This window comes from Chelon labrosus (genome assembly GCF_963514085.1).
Source record: "Chelon labrosus genome assembly, chromosome: 12".
Lineage (NCBI taxonomy): Eukaryota > Metazoa > Chordata > Actinopteri > Mugiliformes > Mugilidae > Chelon > Chelon labrosus.
This window is the reverse complement of record NC_140345.1, coordinates 29,677,689-29,699,608: the sequence shown is the minus strand read 5'-3', so window position 1 is coordinate 29,699,608 and position 21,920 is coordinate 29,677,689. Positions and strand designations below refer to the sequence as shown.

At 45.1% G+C, this 21,920-nt stretch overlaps 2 protein-coding genes across 2 annotated transcripts; both read left to right on the top strand.

Moving 5' to 3' along the window:
- The first annotated feature begins 4,051 nt into the window (after nt 1–4,051).
- Nucleotides 4,052–7,293, top strand: rpp25l (ribonuclease P/MRP 25 subunit-like). The gene is made up of 2 exons (XM_084556493.1): nt 4,052–4,198; nt 5,759–7,293. Exon 2 carries the CDS (start codon nt 5,759–5,761, stop codon nt 6,416–6,418), a length of 660 nt encoding a protein of 219 aa, XP_084412619.1. The 5' UTR covers nt 4,052–4,198; the 3' UTR covers nt 6,419–7,293.
- Nucleotides 7,276–21,305, top strand: LOC311496580 (gamma-aminobutyric acid type B receptor subunit 2-like; the record flags this gene model as incomplete). The annotated part of the gene is made up of 17 exons (XM_084556467.1): nt 7,276–7,521; nt 13,589–13,726; nt 13,810–13,980; nt 14,250–14,351; nt 14,428–14,493; nt 14,775–14,963; nt 15,041–15,283; nt 16,539–16,599; nt 16,669–16,749; nt 16,829–17,124; nt 18,004–18,102; nt 18,383–18,596; nt 20,181–20,467; nt 20,542–20,673; nt 20,881–20,953; nt 21,031–21,082; nt 21,197–21,305. The coding sequence occupies 17 exons, from the start codon at nt 7,276–7,278 to the stop codon at nt 21,303–21,305; spliced, it is 2,559 nt and encodes an 852-aa protein (XP_084412593.1).
- Nucleotides 21,306–21,920: the final 615 nt, after the last annotated feature.

The window sequence follows — 21,920 nt, the reverse complement described above, 5'->3', positions numbered from 1 at the left end:
TTTTCTTTATTAAAACGTCAAACTGACGAGGCTCAACGGGACGGTTTGAGATCAAGGGTCCGGCTCGTTCTTTATTTCTGGACGTCTGTTAAAAACTCCACTTCACCTTTTCTGGAGGCGGAGGCCGGTCCATCCTCCATCCTCTGAGCCAAGTGTTGTCAAGACTACAGGCAGAGACCGGGTCATTCTGGCAGTCCTCTCTGTAGCAGGTTTACAGCATGAATAAATAAATGATATAAAGTTTTTAAAGAGTCTCAAGAGGGAAAATAAAGAACCTTTGGCTCCACTGGTTATTTTCCTCAGTTTTCAGCTTCTGGAGAAAACTTTTATTTAGACTTACTGCTGCTGGCGTTTTATTTTGAAGCACATCTTGGAATCTATCTCTATTTTCATCATTTGGGAGGTTTTATTTTGAAAGTCAAGCCTACCTCCAGACAACTTTGTTAAGAAGTTGTGAGTTTTTATTTTGAAAATCCGTGGTCCTTCCTGATGAGTGTGCACTCAAGAGAAAGGCTTTTATTTTAAAACTCTAGTTTTTAGCATTTCCATTAGCACTGTCATTAGCATTGCTGTTAGCATTTCCATTAGCACTGTCATTAGCATTGCTGTTAGCATTTCCATTAGCACTGTCATTAGCATTGCTGTTAGCATTTCCATTAGCATCTCCACACTGTTTAGGACACGTCCATCTTCTTCCCTTTCAGTTCTGATGTCCAGGTCGTATCGCCGCCTTCTGCAGGACAACAAGTGTCTCTAAACTTTGAATTTAACAGATTTTTTGCATCTTGTTTTTTATATTTGATTCTTCGTAGATTTATTATTTCTTTGATTTGTTTACTGTTGTTTGTGAGGGAGACTTGCAAAGTAAGTGTCACTGTGAGGTCTAAACATCTGCTTTTAATGAGCACATGAGGAGAAACATCTGGAATCTGGAGTCAGGGTCTCTGCTCAGAGAACTTCATCACTTTAACGTTTGAGTTTCAGCTGTTTTAGTAAACAGCTAATTAACGTGTTTGTTTCCTTCATCTTTGAATGAATGTGAACAAACTGAATCAGAACAGAACCAACGACGAGGGAAATCTGGATGAATGAGGAGAATATTTCTGAAGTGAACTGATGAACAGATTCATCTGTGTTCCATGTAACCGAGGGTCCCGTCTGTGCAAACATACTCCCTGCTGTTGATCCAGTTTTGTTTCAGATGAACTCAGAGGAGTCTGTGTGGGCGGAGCTGGTTTTTCCCTAGAACAGAGACCTACTGTAAGCATGTAATCACTGTTGGCTCCACCAGCTGGACTCTGGCTCTCTGAGCTGGTTCTGAGTTAAACTGAGGACACATTAGAAGATTGCTCTGCCAGCTTTAACCCAGTGATGTAAAGTCTGCTCCTGCACCAGTTGAGGAAAGTTGGCACAGAAATCTGTTGTTACAGGAACAGACTGGTCCAGAACTCAGTTACAGTCAAATGTGAGTGAACTGAATACTGACCCAACTGTACACACATGCTGCCAACAGCCAATGAAAAGAGAGAGTAGGATGACAGGAAGTAGCGTCAGAAGAAGACAGGAAGTAGCGTCTGACGACGACAGGAAGTAGCGTCTGATGACGACAGGAAGTAGCATCAGAAGAAGACAGGAAGTAGCGTCTGATGACGACAGGAAGTAGCATCAGAAGAAGACAGGAAGTAGCGTCTGATGACGACAGGAAGTAGCGGGAACATCCAAACAACAATGGTGAACAGTGAGAGCAGGACAGTGGTGACAAAGTGAACCTGGACCATAGAAACAGAGGAGAGTTCATCTCTAGTTGTTTCAGGAGCACGAGTGCCTTTATACACCTGTCAGCCATAACATTATGACCATCTTCCTAATATTGTGCAGGTCCCTTGAAAAACAGAATCGTCCCGTATTGAGCTGAAACAAGATGCACTCTGTCCCGCATTACCATGAGAAGTAAAAATAGTGTAAAATGTGGAGAGAATGAATAACAGGACGCTTTATATGAACATTTACAGTAGGGATGGGCGATATGGACTAAAAAAATCATCCCGATCATTTCTGATATTTATCACGATAAAAATGACGATAAATAAACACCAATTCAGCCTAATCTTTTTGACTATAATGCATCGGCAAGTTTTATCTGAGTTGTTGTTTTTTTACCGGACTCTCTGGATGAAGTCGACGCTGCTTCTGCATCCTTGCACATTTTCTGTCTTCCTTCATTTTCTGGTTTGTGCTTGTGTTTGAGGTGGTGGAACAAATTAGTGGTGTTACTGTCCTTTTTATGCACTATTTGTTAGCAAACCTTGCATGTTGCAATTTGCTTCTCCGCACCAGACTTTTAACCCCTTCATGCCTAGTGTCGCGAATTCGCGACGCACTGTTTCCGTTCAGACTGTAGCCGTAATAACGCATGTGATACTCCAGTGTCGGTTTATGCACATTCAAAAAATTCCTAGGAACCTTTCACAAGCGCTAGTTTCTCGTAGGACCGGCCAGAGTGGTAAGCAAAAATACAAATATTTCATTTCTTTATATAATTGAAAAATCAATTCAGGCGTTAAGGGGTTAAAGTCCCGCCCCTCTACTTTCGGGTTATGGGACATATCTTTCGAAAAAATATGAACGGCAGTCTATGGCGAGATCATAATTATTTTCTGGTCCCGATCGAATTGTGGCATGAATTTCACATATGATGTGTGTGAATTTAAAAGATAATTTTTCACGTCAAGAGATAAATTATTTGACGTAAATAAGCTGAACAACATTAGGTTTTGTATGAGATCGCTTAGTGAACTACATCTCTCCAGAGATCCCTAGAGAACTATGGCTGTCTCCTTGTTGAGCTTTACCGTCTTCTTCCAGGACGAAGGCAGAAGCATCAAACGAGGTGAAAATCATTATAAATCGGGTCATGTCGAGAGCTGTAGTTACACGAAGGGAGTTTTGGTCGGTTCTGTACGCGCCAGCATGCGGGACTTGTAGTTCGTTTAATTACGTATTTTCCATAGCGTTTTACTGAACTATCTTGCGACAAACTGTGACATTCATTCTTGACATGTAAAATCATTTGTTATTCTGAAAAACAACATATGTATAATCCAAGGCACAAGTCGATCGGGACCAGAAAATAATTTATCTTTCGCCATAGACTGCCGTTCATATGTTTTAGAAAGATAGGTCCCATAACCCGGAAGTAGAGGGGGCGGGACTTCGGCTCTCTATGGAGGCGGAGCCTCGTTCAGGAACGAGCTCCTCGCTGCCCGGCGTATCTGCTCCGCCTTCCGCTATTGTCAATTTGTCAATATTCCACCAGTATATACAGTCAATGTATTCCACGCATGTTGGGCTGCGAGTGTGTCGCGCACATATATACGTCATCAATGGGAATTTATCGTTGTTATCGCGGGATGACATATTCTTACCGTGGGGAATGTTTTTGACGATAAACGATGAAATATCGCACATCCCTAATTTACAGTAAACTTATTACCATCTCCTGCTCTGTGACCAATCAGCTGACAGCAGGAATCCCTCTCATCTCATTGGTCGAGCTACTGTTGCTTGAGAAGAAGATACCAGGAGACAACAAAGCAACAACTTCTCCTCACACTTTTCTTATTTCACTATTACCAGAGGCATGTTCTCTATATTCATTTATACAGTCTGAAGTTCAACAGGACAGCTTTCTGTTACTTTCTATTAAAAATAATTTGTTGAACAATAATTTATTTTCCATGTGTTCATATCACTCAGAAACATGAATCTAATTCAGTTCAGGTTTGAGTCAAATAGTTAAAATATCGTTTCACACATGAGGACTAAAAGATTCACCACAGTGAGAAGACTGAAGGGTCAGTCAGTCACCAGAGAATGGACATGGTCCTCCTGAGGGTGTCCTGTATTAGTGGGGGGGTCTCTGAGGGGAGGGTCCTCTGTGGATCATCCCACTGATACTTGATCCGTTTGGGTTCTAGTGGGTCTGGAGGCCAGGTCAACACCTCGTGCTGTTCTTCATGTTTGTTATATTTGTACATTCAGCTCATTAACCTTCTGAAGCTCGTGGGTTAGGGGCTGGTTCTCAAACGAACTACAACACAGCACGACAGTTTACGACAGTTGTCATCGTCGTGCGGCAGCGTAAAGTGTTGCAGCTGATGTAAACATGCGGAGAGTTGAGTAGCTGATCAAAGCACCGGTAAGATTAAAGACGTAAACGTTTATGAGACAGGACAGAATAGAAATCAGACATTTACTGTGACTCTGCTCCTTTAGCAGTTAGCATCTCTGCTAACCTAAACGACTAGCATGTAGCTTAGCCGCTTCTGCTAACTCAGCTAACGACGCAGCTGAACCATCAGGAGTCTGAGGTAGAAGAGAACAGAGCTCAGCACAGAGCCCCGGGACAAATACTAAACATTTAAGACTTCTCTTCTTAAATAAAGAATATAAAGCATGTCAGATGAAACACGATCATTTGCTTCAATAAATGCAGAGACCTCTTTAGTTCGGCGTGCACATGGAGACCAGACACCTTCAGTTATAGTTCACATGGACAATCTGTTCAGTAGCTTGTGTGAGAAACGTGAAGATCTATGTAGAGATGAAAGTTGTTTCAGCGACGGATTAAATAAAGTTTAGAAAACTCTGAACATTAGTTTGAAACAGAAAGTGAGTCACAATCAACGAACATTTAAAAGGAGCTCTGTGGAAACATGTTGATCTATGAAGTAGAAAACACACAAACCTGAACCAGCTGAGCTTTGACCAGGATCATCCACCTGGAGGTCACGTGACTAGAGTCTGCTGATCAGCTGATTCTCACCTGGACCTGATCTGGTCCTAAACATCCAAGAGTTGGTCTCCTGTAGCGTCCTAAAGTCTGTCCTTGTCTTCCTTGTCTTCTCCTAGAGTTGGTCTCCTGTGTCTTCCTAAAGTCTGTCCTTGTCTTCCTTGTCTTCTCCTAGAGTTGGTCTCCTGTGTCTTCCTAAAGTCTGTCCTTGTCTTCCTTGTCTTCTCCTAGAGTTGGTCTCCTGTAGCTTCCTAAAGTCTGTCCTTGTCTTCCTCGTCTTCTCCTAGAGTTGGTCTCCTGTAGCTTCCTAAAGTCTGTCCTTGTCTTCCTTGTCTTCTCCTAGAGTTGGTCTCCTGTAGCTTCCTAAAGTCTGTCCTTGTCTTCCTTGTCTTCTCCTAGAGTTGGTCTCCTGTAGCTTCCTAAAGTCTGTCCTTGTCTTCCTTGTCTTCTCCTAGAGTGGACTGGATTCAGTCCAATAAATCTTTCTGTCAAAGTTAATGTAGTGTGGAGAGGGTAGCTGGTACCTTGTGTTCTCTACTCCAGAAATGTTCTGGTCATCCAACGCTGCCATAAACTCCCTAACCCTCTCTGGAAGATGTTTCTCCTTTCTTGTGATGGTTTCTAATGGTGTAGTTTGCTGCCACCTTGTGACAGCTGGTGGCTCATGTCTAGATGCAGCTAGACGCTTCATTAATCCTAAACAGGGACGGTTCTGTGCAGCAGCAGCAGCAGCAGCAGTGATGTAGAGCCACTCAGTGGAGCGTCTACAGTTAACCTGCTGGTTATTTGTCTTAAATCCTTCAGTTTATTATCAAAGAAAAGCTTCACATGTTCAGAGAAGAGTTTATTGTCACATCCAGAGCAGTGACACATGTTCTCCTGTTCTCTACGATGATAAGTAGAAACTAGATCAATAATCATCATCTGTCAGGGAGTCACCAGTGTTCTGTGTCCGTCCTCCTTCAGATGGAGAACTACAGCAAAGCTCGGACGGTGGAGCAGCCGTCCGTCTGTCCGTTCGCCGGCCTCCCCGCCGACACGCCGGAGATCCGGGTCAAAGACGGCAGCAAGATCCGCAACCTGCTGCGCTACGCTCTGAGCCGCATGGAGGCCAAACCCCGGGTGGCCGAGGAGGAGGAGGAGGCGGCGGAGGAAGAGGAGGGACGACAGGAAGCACCGGGCCGGCCGCTCTGCAAACAGCTCGTCTTCACGGCCAACGGTAAGGGCGTCTCCAAGGCCATCACCTGCGCAGAGATCATGAAGCGGCGCCTGAAGGGCCTCCACCAGGTCACCAGGCTGGCGTCCAGCGCCGTGGTGGAGGTCTGGGAGCCGCTGGAGCCCGGCGCCGGCCTCGACAGCCTGACCGTCAACAGGAAGCTCCCCGCCGTCTGGATCCTCCTCTCCAAGGAGCCGCTGGACCGCAGCCAGCCGGGCTACCAGGCGCCCGGCCGCTACGACGCCCTGTGGGCTCAGGCTGCCCCCAGGGAGGAGGGAGGAGGGTTCACCGGACAGAGAGCAGCACACAGGAGGAAGAGAGGAGGAGGAGGAGGAGGAGGAGGAAGCAGAGGGAAAGGACCCGGGCGTCAGACTGGACGGTCCAGAGAGTCCATGAAAGGACAGAGTTGATTTGTGTTTTTGTTTTAAAGGACGGATCCATCACGGTCGATAGTCAACTTCCACCAAACGTCCAAAGATGTAAAACGTTCATTCAGAAAAACAAAAGAAGAAGAAGAAGAAGTTTGATTTCATTTTTTTATTGTGTTTAATAATCTGGTTTTAAAACGTCTCATCAACAACGTTCATCTGTAATAATCATAAACGTGTTCAGACCTGGTATTAAACTGATCTGGTGTCAGTCCACATGTGGAGGTGGTCTGGGACACATGTGACCTCCTTCCTTTGGTAGTGTGAACACACAATGAGTCCTGGGTCACATTAAAGACCACCTACTCAACAGGGCTGATCTGAGTTCAGTTCCAGATTTCCTCCATATTTCTATGATGATTCTAATAATTAAAGACGTTCATCATCACTGAGGAAACATCACTGACGTGTCTTTTTGTTTCTCATGTGCCTGAAATCTTGAGTTCTGAATTCTTCTTCTTCTTCTTCCAGTGAATTAAAGTTTGTCCACGTTCTCTCTCTGAGTCACATCAGACTTCAGCCTCTTTGGTTTTTAGACTGAAAGGTTTCCTGCAGGTGTTCTAGGTCACCAGAGGATGAATCACGTCCCTCAGCCTTTAGTTTCAGGTTCCTGCAGTAGAAGCTGAACTCAGCGTCGTGTTTTCACTCAAACCTTTAAGCTGCAGTGAGTTCTGCTGCAGGTGCTTTAAAGGCTTTGGGTCCCGGTGGCATCTTGAGCTGCCGTTGATCCTTTTATCTCCTCAGCCGGCCTCCAGAGGATTACTCCCTGCAGGAGGAGGAGGAGGAGGAGGAGGATCAGAGGAGCAGCAGAGAGGATCGCTCTGAGTCTGAGGCTGGAGATGGCTGGACGTGCTCGGCTGCAGGACGTCTTCAGGCTGCTGCTGGTCTGCTGGTCCGTCCTGGGCTCGGCGCCGGCTCGGGTCCGTCACCCTCTGCCCGTGCTGTGGATGACGGCGGTCGGCTCCGGGGGGGAGAACCTGACGGCCGGCGTGGCCCCGGCTCTCCGACTGGCTCTGAAGGACCTGGAGAAACAACCGCCGCCGCTGGGAGACTACGAGATCCAGATCCAGCTGCTGGAAGCACAGGTCAGAGAGAGACTGGACCAGGACGAGCTGCTGAACAGCTGAGTGATAGAAATGTCCAGAAAACAATGAACAGATCCTTCACTGATCCCAGGGATCCAGTAGCGTCAGAACACAAGTCAATGAAAGATCCAGATCTAAAGTATATGTACGTAACGTTAATATACACAGATATATTGAGTTGTATTTACAGCGGTGTGATAAAGTGTTGGACCTGTTGTCAGTGTTCAGGTTGATCAGCTGATGATGTTTAATAAAGAGGTTCATACCAGAGTGATCACACGTTAACACATGATCTCAGAGTGGACTGAAAGAACAAACAACCAGAGGATTTAAATTAAACCATTTTAAATCCAATAAAAACAAATATCTGGATGTTAAGAGTCCAGACTGGAATGACTTGGTGAACACGTGTGGCGTTCAAGTGCTGCTTCTCCCAGGAAACCTCCAGAAGAGAAGGATTAGAAATGAAACCAAACAAACACAGTCCAACAAATATTTGGAGGAAAACACATTAACTGAAGTGAACGTATTAAACTAAACTGGATCCAGATTTAGTTCAGCAACAGAAATATTCTAAATCAAACTAAAGATTGAAATAAACAGTGAAGGAGCTGCTCAGTGGAGACTCTACTAGTCCAGTTGGTTTTAGTTTTTGGATACTCAGATAAAGATCTGAGCTGACAGGTGAGAGAGCAGCAGTTTCAGATCAAATCATTTAAATATTAAAGATAAACACAAGGAAATGTTTTTAAATGAAGCTTTTATTATTAAGGTCCTGAGTGAAACAGCATCTGGCCCTAAACCTAACACCTGGTTGGGCCGCCCTCAGCAGCAACAACTGGAGTCAGACAGCTCTGTGGAGGAGCTGTGGTTCACTCATTCATAGAGCATGAACCTCCTTTAAGGTCACAGCATCTCAGCAGGATCCAGGTCAGGACCTGGACTAGGCCTCTCCAAAGTCTTCATCTTGTTTTCCTTCAGCCGTTCAGAGGTGGACCTGCTGCTGGGTTCTGGATCTTTGTTCTGCTGCAGAACACAAGTTCACTTCATCTTGAACAGATGACTGGATGAGTCCATGGTCCTGTTCATCACAGCCCCAGACCACCAGGCTCCCACCACCACATCCATCTGCTGGTCTCATGCTCTTTCTCTGACATGTGGTGATCCTTTGGTGCCAGATGTAATGGGACACAGGATCATCAAGATGATTTCTGGTAAAACTGAGACGAGCCTTTAAGTTGTTCTTGTTCAGTGGTGGTTTTGGTCTTGGAGCTCTGCCATGTAGACCAGTCTAGTCCAGTCTGTTTCTTATGGTGGAGTCATGAACGCTGAGGCTGTTGGGTCTTTCATGACGTCTGAGATGAGTCGTCGCTGCTCTCTTGGGCTAATTTTGGTCGTCTGGCCACTCCTGGGACGGTTCACCACTGATCCATGTTTTCACCATTTGTAGATAACGTCTGTCACTGGTTCGTCCCACAGCTTTAGTAAATGGTTTTACAACCTTCTCCAGACCGATAGATCTCAGTCAGTGTCTCTGGAGCTCAGCATCAAGTCTGGCTTCTGGTCTACGTCACTTCATCAGTCAGGTCCTATTTAAGTGATTTCTTGATAGAGAACAGGTGAGGCAGTAATCAGGCCTGGCTGTGGCTGGAGAAACTGAACTCAGGTGATAAAGCACAGTTATGTTTTAACAGGGGGACAAACACTTTCAAGCAGGGCCATGTAGGTTTAAATCATAAAAAGCTTTTGTGTTTCCTTGTGTTATCTTTGTCTTCTATCTAACTTTGATCTGAAACATTTAAATGTGACAAACATGCAGAAACACCAGAGATCAGGAAGGAGGCGAGACTTTGTCACACCACTGTTTATGACGTCAGTAACAATACAACATGTGGTCTGAAAGCTCCAGAGCAAACATGAAGCTGATGAGACACAGCAGCTACATGATGTAGAAACAGAACTGGATGAATAGTTAGAGGATAGGAGCTCAGAGCTGTTAGCACTGACACCTCCCAGCCAGAAGGTTCTGGGTTCTAATCCAGGCTCACTGGTTCCTTTCTGTGTGTAGTCTGCATGTTCTCCCTGTGTCTGAGTGGGTTCTCTCCAGATTCTCCAGCTTCCTCCCACCGTCCAGAGACATGCTGGTTAGGTTCATTGGTGATTCTAAACTGGTGTTTGAATCATTGTTGGAGTCTGTCTGACAGATGAGATTCAGATCCGTTAGATTTAACCCCTTGACACCTGATTTGATTTATAATTATATAAAAAAAATGAATTATTTGTGTTTGTGCTTTGAAGCTGATGCTAAATTAAGTGGAGATTGTTAGTTTTTCTCGATTGCTAAGACACATTTCTGGAAAGCAGCTCTCCTTTTCTCTAAACTGAACACAAAACCCAATTTTCAAGCTACATTCACAAAACCTCAGACTCTTCTTGCAAAACCAAACTTTCACCTCTAAACAGTTTAATCTGTGCTCAGAACCAAGGTTATAATAGTTTTGGATTTTTCATTTTAGTTTAGTTTTTATTTCGTTTTGACCTTTTTCCCTCCAATTCAGTTAGTTTTAATTAGTTTTTAATGTGGGTTTGCTAGTTTTTATATTTCCAAAAATGCTTTGTTTTAGTTTAGTTTTTATTAGTTTTAGTATTAGTTTTAGTTTTTTCATGCTTTGGGTTATTTGTCAGGTGCGGGATTCAAAAAGGTCAGGGTGAGTATTGTATAATAAAATTCAACAAAAGATACGTTTAAAAAATGAGGGTGAGTTAATAATGACTGACTTTTTATTTTTGGGTGAACTATTCCTTTAATCCAGGGGTGCCCACACTTTACAGTGACCAAGTCAAAGTGATATATATATATATATATATATATATATCCTAAGACATATTAATTGTGCTAGTGTTAAAAGCTCTATCCATCTGTTTCTATTTTTATCAAGATAAACTGGTGCACTGCACCTTTAGAAAAATAGCGCTGTCTCTTTAAGAAAGACGGTAGTGTTGAGTTGTTGAAGTTGTTCGTGGCTGTGGATGTGTGCCGCTGAACTGAGGGCATGTCGTAAATATAAAGTTAAAATAAATACAGATGAACGTTTGTCTTGCTGTTTGTTTTGGAGGTGCGACAGATAAATGTTTTAGACTAACACCTAAAACATTTTTTTCAATGGCACACGATCTACCCGCACTATCTTCGCGATCTACCGGTCGATCGCGATCGACGTAATGGGCCCCCTGCTTTAATCCTTCTCTTTCAGGCGGCGGACTCACAGAGGCTAGCTTGTTTAGGTATTCAACATTAGCCGCCTTGTGCGAGCTTCTTAAACGGACTTTGAGATTCGTGGAGTTTCTCCCCTTGAGAATCAAGCCACATATTTTGTCACAGTCTGTTTCCACTAAGACACTTGCTTTTATCTTTCTCGTCGTCATATTCAACAAAGTCCCATACAGGACTTTGCCGCTTCCTCCCAGCTTTTGCTGCAACCGCCATGGTGCTGCCAGGCGACGTCACACGGTCACAGATCGTGAGGTGCCGTAAAGTAGAGGTGGGCGGATCGATCCAAATATCGATAATATCGATACCAACGTTGGTATCGAGATCGATCGATACCAATGTAATGAGATCGATACTTAAGTTTCAGTTTCTCTCGTTTCATTAAAGAAGTGACCTGACTCTGTTTGTCTAGATGCCGCTGCTGTCACAGAGCAGATCGGGCTCATTTTGCTCCTCCTCCCCCTCGCGTGTGTTTGTTGTACCATCACGTGACTCCGCAGCGCCAGGTGACCGAACACCGCCCACCGCTACCAGCCAGGCTCGGCCAGCAGCAACGCATTACACACGAGAGAGAAAGAGTAGGGCTGTTTGGTTGTATTTTCGGGCCGAAAATGAAACGATAGCAAGTTGTGCTATTTGTAAAAAGGTGGTAAGATACAGTGGTAACACAACAAACTTGTAAAAGCATATGGAAATTTTAAAAATCCCCCGCCCACTTGGCCCCTACAGATGCTGATAAGAAGAAAAAAAGTGCACTAAAGGGGAGAAATGTTGTCTTATTTTTTGTTGTATTGTACTTCCTAAACACGTCCTTACATTATTTATAATATTTGTTGTGGAATGATAATTTTCTACACTTTGTTTATTTAAGAAAAGAAAATCCAGAAAGAAGTTCAGTGAAGGGAGAGATTAAGTTTTTATTGTAGTTTCTGAACATGCCTGAAAAATACTTTGTTTTTATTTGTCCTCAAGTGATCATTTTGTGTTGTTTCTGAACAAAAACTTTTATTGTGATAAAGTATTTTCTATTTACTTATAAACCAAATTCTGTACTGAACTTTAATTGATTAATAATCCAAAAGGCAAATCACGAAAACACTTAAAATGTCATGAGAATTAATTCAGATTTAGATTGATTCAGATTGATGACGCATCCACATTAATTTTTAAAAAGTATCGATATCGGTATCGGTATCGGCGATACTGGCCCAGTATTTACTTGGTATCGGATCGATACCAAATCTAGCGGTATCGCACACCTCTACCGTAAAGTGCTGCTGCTGCCAGCTGGCGTAAAACTGCCAGAGCGGAATAAACCGATCATATGAATCCAACCAGTTGAGGCTTATAATTAAATTGACAGAGACGAAAACGAAGGGAATTATATCTATAAGTTCAGTTCGTTTTAGTTCGTTTTCTAAACACGCAATATAGTTTCAGTTAGTTATTGTTTTTTTCTTTTAATTTTCGTTTTTATTTATTTCAGTTAACGAATTTTTTTTTTTTCAATTTTAGTTTTCGTTATTTCGTTCGTTTTCGTTAACTATTATAACCTTGCTCAGAACTGAACTATGTTGTCAAATCGTGCCCCGAGTCAATTAAAATTAAAAACTAGATAGAAAAATAGAAAACACAATGCTCAGGACATGAAGCTGTAGAAATAAATGTTTATTGTTCACTGGAGGCTAAATGCATGTTGCAAAATAAAACACCTGTGCATTAGCGCTTGTACATAGTAAAAAACTAAAAAAAAAAGTACAACAAACAGAAATCTTGTGCATTTAGCACTTTTATACAGTAAGCCTACATAAAAATAAAGTACAAAAATATACAAATGGGATTTCTATCCATTGTAGTGCCTCACAAACCAGTGCTCTTTGAACTGGCTGATAAACAGTATGTTCCCTCACATCATCAGCCACAGGTGTGATCAGTTTTGAGTTGTTGTGTTCAAGCGGTGACACCAGTGTTTTAATTGTGTTTGACTTTTGCCACCTGTGCTCACCATTATGCAACACAGGTGCATCACAATGAAAATGTGTTGGCAAGTTGTGTTTAAACAGGTGAAAGGTGCTTCTGGTTTTGATAAAGGAGTGACTGATTCAATCAGTGGGTTCAGGTAACTGAGTGTTTGGTTCACCAACACCAACTATTATGATCCAATCTGAAAAAGAGTTCAAACGTTTCACTGAGGACTTCTAAACTTTAAACGTTCATTCACAAATGAACGTCCTATTCGTTAGCTTCCATTAACCGGATGTAGTTCCCACTCCGACTGGTCCTATGAGAAACTAGTGCTTCCAAAAGGTTCCTAAGTGTGTAGTGAATGTGCACAAACCCACATTGGAGGATTACATGCGTTATTTCAGCTGCAGTCTGAGCGGAAGCCGTGCGTCACAGCAGTTTGTGACACTCAGCGTCAAGGGCATATATGTTAATGTGTGTGTTTAAGTGGTTAGTGTTCTTCAGAACTTTCTAAATGTCTTCATGAAAATGATTCAAACACTCTGAAAGTAGACAAAGAGAACCCAGTCACACACGGAACACACATATTCTACTGGTGTATTTGTTTATTCACTAAAGTGAGCCAATATTACATATCATGTCCTCCTTGTGTCCAGTATCTGCTGTGTCCTCCTTGTCACTAAATGTTTCTGGTAACAGCTGATCAGTGGTCTACAGCAGCTTGGAGGAATTTTAGCCCATTCCTCAGAACAGAACCACTTCAGTTCTGAGATGTTGGTGGGTTTCCTCACATCAGCTGCTTACGTCTCAAGGCTTCGTGGTGTTTTCCAGTGCGACCCGGCTGAGGCCCTCAAAGCTCTGTTTGACGCCATGTGGGCGGGGCCCCGGTACCTGCTGCTGCTGGGGGGGGGGTGTCCACCTGTGACTGCGCTCATCGCTCGCTCTCTGCCGCCTCTCAACCTGCTGCAGGTACAAAGCCTCAGTGTTAGATGAGTCTCTGTGTTAGATGAGTCTCCTCTTCATGTCCTCTTCATGTCCTCTTCATGTCCCAGGTGTCCTTCGAGGCCTCGTCCCCCATTCTGTCAAACAGGAAGTGGTTCGGGAACCTGTTCAGCACGCTGCCGTCAGACCGAGCTCTGAACCAGGCCGTGGTGAAGCTGCTGCAGCGCTACAGGTGGAGCAGGGTGGGCGTGGTCACTCAGGGCGGAGCCAGACTCTCTGAGGTGAAGCATCATCATCATCATCATCATCATCATCATCACACTGACCATGAAACCTGCTGAGAGAGACATTAATGTCCTAAAGCTGAGAAAGAGACAGATCAGAGGAGACATTTAGTTTATTTCCTGTCACTGAGAAGAAGACGAGGAGAGACAAGGCCAAGACAACTGAGACCTGTCCAGAGAGACAATAGATGGATAGATGGATAGATGACAGTCAGGTCAGTGTTTCGTCCTCTGTCTCCTGTAACGTGACGTCTTTGTCTCTGCAGATGAAGAAGGATCTGATCAGACAGCTGCTGAAGGCCGACGTCCACGTAGCTGCAGCAGAGAGTTTGTCTGAAGACGTCTGCAGCAGCATGAAGAGGCTGAAGGTGAAACTAATGGAAGCTAAAGGACGTCCTGACAGTAGAATCATTCATCCTGACTCTGATGCTTCGTGTTTTACAGGAGAAAGACGTTCGAATCATCATCGGACAGTTTGAGGATGCTGTTGTGTCGGAGGTTTTCTGCTGTGTAAGTACAACGTGGTAGCTTTTAGTATCCAGACTCAGAGCCTGGTAACGGGAGGAACCTGAGAACACAAGTGGTTCTACAAAAGAACAGTTAAAGAAGAAGAACAAGATGAATGTTTAGGAACGGCCAAGTCAAAGTCCTGACCTTAGTCCACAGCAGATCACACAGATACTGGGAACAAGGCTTCACTGACCTCACCTCACAAGAACCTTCAAGCTGTAGTCACAGTTTTCATGGCGAATGACTCCGATGTGACTGGAGGTTTCTTGTGTGGCGTTCAGGCGTACAGACTGAACCTGTTCGGACCTCGGTACCAGTGGATCGTAGCTGCAGGAGGAACATCTGGATGGAGGCTGGGGTGGCAGGTCTCCGGCTGCTCGGTCAACACTCTCCTGACGGCTGCAGACGGGTCCATCAAGCTACAGATCAGATCGCTCAGCACCACAAACACACCTGCCGTCTCTGGACGGGTCAGAAACTGTTTCACCTGTTCTGGGTTCTGAAGCCGGATGGTTTGTGTCTCACATTAATGGCGTTGTCCCTGCAGACCCCTCAGGACTACCAGGACTCCTATCTCAGACAGCTGACTGACGAGAGGTCAGAGGTCAACCCCCTCCACGCCTTCGCCTACGACGCCGTCTGGGTCGCGGCCAGAGCTCTGAGTCAGGTGATGGAGGCGCTGAAACACAGAGAGAAGTACAGCGCTCAGAGGAACGTGACGGTCAGCGAGGAGGAGGTGGAGAAGATGCTGCTAGAGGCCGTGAAGAGGACGGAGTTTGAAGGAGTTACAGTGAGGAACACACCTGAGACACGCCTGAGACACACCTGGAACACACACCTGAGACACACCTGAGACACACCTGAGACACACACCTGAGACACACCTGAGACACGCCTGAGACACACCTGGAACACACAACTGAGACACACACCTGAGACACACCTGAGACACGCCTGAGACACACCTGAGACACACCTGAGACACACCCCTGGAACACACACCTGAGACACATCTGAGACACACACCTGGAACACACCTGAGACACACCTGAGACACACCCCTGGAACACACACCTGAGACACACACCTGAGACACACACCTGGAACACACACCTGGGACACACACCTGGGACACACACCTGAGACACACACCTGAGACACACACCTGAGACACACACCTGGAACACACACCTGGGACACACACCTGGGACACACACCTGAGACACACACCTGAGACATACACCTGAGACACACCTGAGACACACCTGACACACACCTGGGACACACATCTGGAACACACACCTGGGACACACACCTGAGACACACCTGAGACATACACCTGAGACACACCTGGAACACACACCTGAGACACACACCTGAGACACACCTGGAACACACACCTGGAACACACACCTGAGACACACACCTGGGACACACACCTGAGACACACCTGGAACACACACCTGAGACACACACCTGAGACACACACCTGAGACACACCTGGAACACACACCTGAGACACACACCTGAGACACACACCTGAGACACACCTGACACACACCTGGGACACACATCTGGAACACACACCTGAGACACACCTGAGACACACACCTGAGACACACCTGAGACACACACCTGAGACACACCTGGAACACACACCTGAGACACACACCTGAGACACACCTGGAACACACACCTGGAACACACACCTGAGACACACACCTGGGACACACACCTGAGACACACCTGGAACACACACCTGAGACACACACCTGAGACACACACCTGAGACACACACCTGAGACACACCTGGAACACACACCTGAGACACACCTGGAACACACACCTGGGACACACACCTGGGACACACACCTGAGACACACCTGGAACACACACCTGAGACACACACCTGAGACACACCTGGAACACACACCTGAGACACACACCTGAGACACACACCTGAGACACACACCTGAGACACACACCTGAGACAGTCAGGTGTTTACGGTACCTTGCGGTCTGTTGATGGTCTCTGTGTTTTTCAGGGTCCAGTTTTCTTTCGTAACGGGGAGCGGATGACGACGATGGAGCTGATCCAGTTTCAAGGTAAAACTGGATCTGATCTGGTACCGGGACATTCTCAGTATTCATGATGTTGACGATGTGTGTCCTCAGACAGCGGTGGCGTGTTGGTGGGAGAGTTCAACACCAGCAACCGACACCTGCGACTGATGAACCACCTGCTGAAGTTCAAAGGTCAGACACTGAACCTTGCCTTTTATCCTGAAACGCATCATGGACCTGAACACATCCGTCTGTCCTCTTTGTGGTGCAGGTCCAGGACCAGCCAGGGACCAGACTCTGGTTCTCGTGCAGCAGCGCCACGTCAGCCTCCTTCTCTACAGCGTCGTGTCTTCAGCTGCTGCTGTGACCATCATGGTCTCTCTGATCGTCCTCTGCTTCGTCCTCATCCACCACAAACGTCCGTCCGCCTCCAGGCCGCCTAGCTCCGGCTCTGGATCCCAGGACGAGCTGCTCCTGCTGGGCATCGTGCTCTGCTCCTCCTCGGTCCTGTTCTCTGGTCTGGATGGAGCCTCGCTGTCTGACTGGACGTTTGACGTCTTCTGCTCTGTGAGTGGATCATCACGACTAATGACCAGGAGTTAAATAACTGTCAGTCACACTACAGGGTGTGTGGTGTCTTAATGTCTTTAAAGGTTCAGGCTTTAAATCTATAAATTACTGTCTAAGTACATTTTATTCAACAAGCGTTTGGTTGTTATTACTAAAAAAATAATAATAAAAATTTTTAAAAACATAACATTACCCACAATCCTCTCTGCTCCACTCTGCCACACTGGCTGTCATGAGAAATTAGAGAAGCTTCTCTTTCCATTGATACCAAGCATCACGTAGCTGGAGCTAACCAGCTAGCCTCAGCTAACAGAGAAACACTCAGCTAACTTTTTATTTCTCAGTCATCATGTCAGAGTTTCTTCTTCTCTCTCAATATTTCATCAACAAATGTAACTGATCTAGTTTTATTATCTTCTGTCCTTTAGAGTCTATCCACATGATTCTACATCAACTATCAACCACATGGTGACTGGACTGACTGAATCCTGTTTCATTCATGGTCCTTTGTCTCCATCTAGTGGTCTAATGGTGGTACTACAGATAACAAACACAATACAGCCATTAAGCAGTGAAAGTTAGCTTAGCATTGATATGTAGCATGCCTTGGTGACTGGTTTCCCTGGGGAGTTGCGTTCTGAGCAGGTGCAAACTGGCGTGAGGTGTTTAATGAGCGTCTGTAAATAACGACATCTTCCAATGCATGAGAGGCGTTTAGGGAGCATCCGTAATTAACAATATCTAGAGACCAGGGTCTGGAACATGGAGCTGATGGTTCTGGAGATGGTCCTGGTTTGTTTTGAGTCTTTTTATCTTCCTCCCAGGACCTAGAGCGACTCATAGGGTAAAGTAACACTGGCTGGTTTTTGACTGCAGGCTCGTCTGTGGACTCTCTCTCTGGGACACTCTCTGGGCTTCTCTGTTCTCTTCACCAGAACATGGAGGGTCTATTTTCTGTGCAGCATCAACCACAAGGTAAACACCAGCTGATCTGACTCACCAGCATCTTTGAATCAGCTGCTTCTCATCAGTGATGTTGTTTGGTTTTTGCTGCAGAGGCGTCTGAAGCCGGATGGGTTTGTCCTGCTCGGGCTTTTCCTTTTCGATGTGTTTGTTTTGACCTCCTGGCAAATCCTGGACCCCCCCAGACGGGCGGTGCTTCAGCATAGCACAGAGGTGATGTAGCTTAGCTCCATGATGTAGCTTAGCCTAACCAGAGCTCAGAGTGAGATGGTTTAAAGGAGGATGATGTGTGTTTCAGAGTGACCCAGCTGATCAGGACGTCGTCGTCCGGCCGTTCTCTGAACACTGCAGCAGCATCAACATGGAGCTGTGGACCGCCGCCGTCTACGGGTACAAAGCTCCTCTGATGGTCAGCTCCAACGATTCAATCATTATGACTGAAAACACGCTTCTACTCTTATACACGTTATACATACATGTGCTCAGTTGCCACTTCATTAGGTACAGTGAAGTCATTCTAATTCGAATAATGTAGAGTTGATGTAGAACCAGAGTCAGAAAGGTTTGAATTCACCTGGATGATGTTTGTGGAGGATGGAGCTAAACTGGATTGATTTGAGGAGATGATCCATATTTTAGAACCAGCTACAGTTCAATAGATCTACACAATAAAAACACAGTAGAATCAACACCTCTGAGTTAGTAGAAACTAAAGCTGAACACCAGAACCTTCATCAAGTCACTAGTGGACAGGACTCACTTAATAGAAAAACTAAATAAGATCAATATTCTGTAGTCACACAAAATTCAAGAAAGTTAGTTTAATATTCGTTTGAGTGATTTTTCCTCAGTAATGTTACACGACCTGGACAATAAAAGCCCCCCCCCCCCCCTCTCTACTATCTGGTTGGACCTCCTTTATCTTTGATTCCAGCTCATTCTCTGTATCATTGTTTCTATAATCTTCTCCAATGTCTCCAGATTTATCTCCATCCAGTGTTTCATTCATTTTTCACCAAGATCTTGTATTGATGATGGAGAGTCTGACCACTGCTCAAAGCCTTCTCCAGCACATCCCAAAGATTCTCAATGGGGTTCAGGTCTGGACTCTGTGGTGGCCAATCCATGTGTGAACATGATGTCTCATGCTCCCTGAACCACTCTTTCACAATCTGAGCCCCATGAATCCTGGCATTGTCATCTTGGAATATGATCCATTGATGGAATAACCTGGTCATTCAGTATATTCAGGTAGTCAGCTGACCTCATTCTTTGGACACATAATGTTGCTGAACCTAGACCTGAGCAACTGCAGCAACCCCAGATCATAGCACTGCCCCATAGCACAGGCTTGTACAGTAGACACTAGGCATGATGGGTGCATCACTTCATCTGCCTCTCTTCTTACCCTGATGCTTCTCCACTATCCTTCCAGTTTTTAATAATGCCTTGGACAGTTCTTAACCCAGTTTTAGTAGTTTCTACAATCTCCTTAGATGTTTTCTCTGCTTGATGCATGCCAATGATTTGACCCTTCTCAAACAGACGACCACAGGATGTGTCTTTAGACATGGTTGTTGAAGAAATGAGAAGCTACTCATTGCATCAGTTGGGCTTAAATAACTTGTTGTCAGCTGAAAGATAATCACCCATGCAGTCATTATCCAATAGGAGGCTAGTACCTATTTACTTTAAATTAAATCCAGGTGGTGACTTCTTTTTTTAGCCAGGCAGTGTAACTACCCACCTGAGCTCTCTGATTGGTTGGAGGACTATCCAGGTGATATAGAGGTATTTTATCTGAATGAAATCCAGAGACTCTGACAACAACAGGCTGTAAAATGCCGAACATGTTCATCAAACATCTTCCTCCCAGGTTCCATCTTAATAGAAACATCTGAAGATCTGATCATAACCAGCCACTAAAACAAATGAAGACCAGTTTTTATGTTTTCCAGTTCCTTGTTAGCCTGTCCTATCCAGACCTGATTCTTACTGGAATCAGAGTCTGAGAACTCTCCACCTGGATTTCATTATGGGGAATGTTTCATGGACAGAAGAGTAGAAGAAGATACGACAGGATAAATAAGGTCTTCTGCTCTCGATCATGTGGAGGACGTCCTGTCATCAGTCTCCTGTTGTGTTTCAGGGTCTTGGATGTTTCCTGTCCTGGAGCATCAGGCCGGTGGAGGTCGGTCACGCCGCTCTGAGCCGTGACCTCCTGACTCTCAGTGTGTTTGTTGTGACGGTGTTCAGCGTGGCGGGAGCGTCGGCGTCACTGCTGACGTCCCACAATCCTCCAGTTCACTTCTGTCTGAGCGGCATCTTCATCCTCTGCTGTAACATCTTCATCCTCAGCAGACTGTTTGTTCCTAAGGTCAGCGCCACGCTCTGCTGTTCCAGAGTTTAACTTCACTACGATCAGACTGAACACTCGTTTATTTGTTACAGATTGTGTTGGTGTGGTGGAACGACAGCGAGCTGCAGGGTGAAGCTGCAGGAGAAGAGGAAGATGATGATAATGATGATGATGAAGACCAGCTGAGCAGATTTAATCAGCTGCTGAAGAGTCAAACTGAACAGGTGAGGCTGCGCTGGTGGTTCTGGAGGTGAGTGAATACCTCCAGAACCACCAGGTCCATGTTCAGGTCCATGTTCAGGTCCATGTTCAGTCTCAAAGAGGCAGCGTGATCCTCAGCTGATGTGTTTCTCAGTGTGTGAAGATGTTTGATGTGTTTTATGTTTTAATAATGAAGGAGAACGCTGCTGTGTTCTTTGTGTTTCCTGCAGCTGGATGCAGAGATAGAAACCATCACAATGCAGCTGCATGAGACCTTTCAGTGGACGACGGCAGAAAACCACGGTGATGACGAAGATCATTAGAACAAACGTCTGTAAATTCACCCTTTTTATTTTCTGACTGTGTTTTTCTTCCTGCAGCTGGAATCAGATCTAATGAAGCTCTGAGTCAAGACGTCAACTCCCCAGAACAGTGAGTCCAGAAAAACACACTACAGGAGGCAACGTACACACAATTCAACCTTTGGACATTTTATTTCTCCTGGACATCATCACATTCTACCATTGTGATCATTATACAATCCAGAAGAAGATGGAGATTTCCTCCATGTTGTTCACACATGGAACTCCCCAGGGAAACCAGTCACCAAGGCATGCTACATATCAATGCTAAGCTAATTTTCACTACAAGATGACTGTATTGTGTTTATTATCTGTAGTACCACCATTAGACCACTAGATGGAGACAAAGGGTGCAGATCCTTTCAGGCAAGTCACCATGTGGTGCATAGTTAGAATCTCCAGCTATGTGATGCTTGGTATCAACAGAAAGAGTAGCTTCTCTAGTTTCTAACACACCCAGCATGGTAGAGTGGAGCAGAGAGGATTGTGGGTAATGTTACCTTCAGGGGCTCTTATTGTTTTAACTGAAATGTTCAAATCAGTGACGAATACACAGTCAGGTGTTTATAGATTTGATGTCTGGTGTTTTAGAGACATCAGTAAAACCACCTCCACTCTGTCGTGTTGTAACGAAAAAAAAAAAAAAAAAAAAATTAATTAATTAAAACGTCTCTTTGATCTGACGTCGCCGTCAATATAAAGAGACGTTAGGCAGCCGCTTCCGGCGCTCCTGCAGTGACGTGCTGACAGAGCGACGTTCCGGTCGGCGTTGTAGTCCGCGAACCGCGGCAGCATAAAAAAAAAGTTTATATAGAGGTAGTTAATCCCTCGTGAACGATCGCAGTGAACTGAATTGGAACCGGACCACGGGTTCACTGGCTAAAATTGTGGATGTTTGGGTGAGCTGG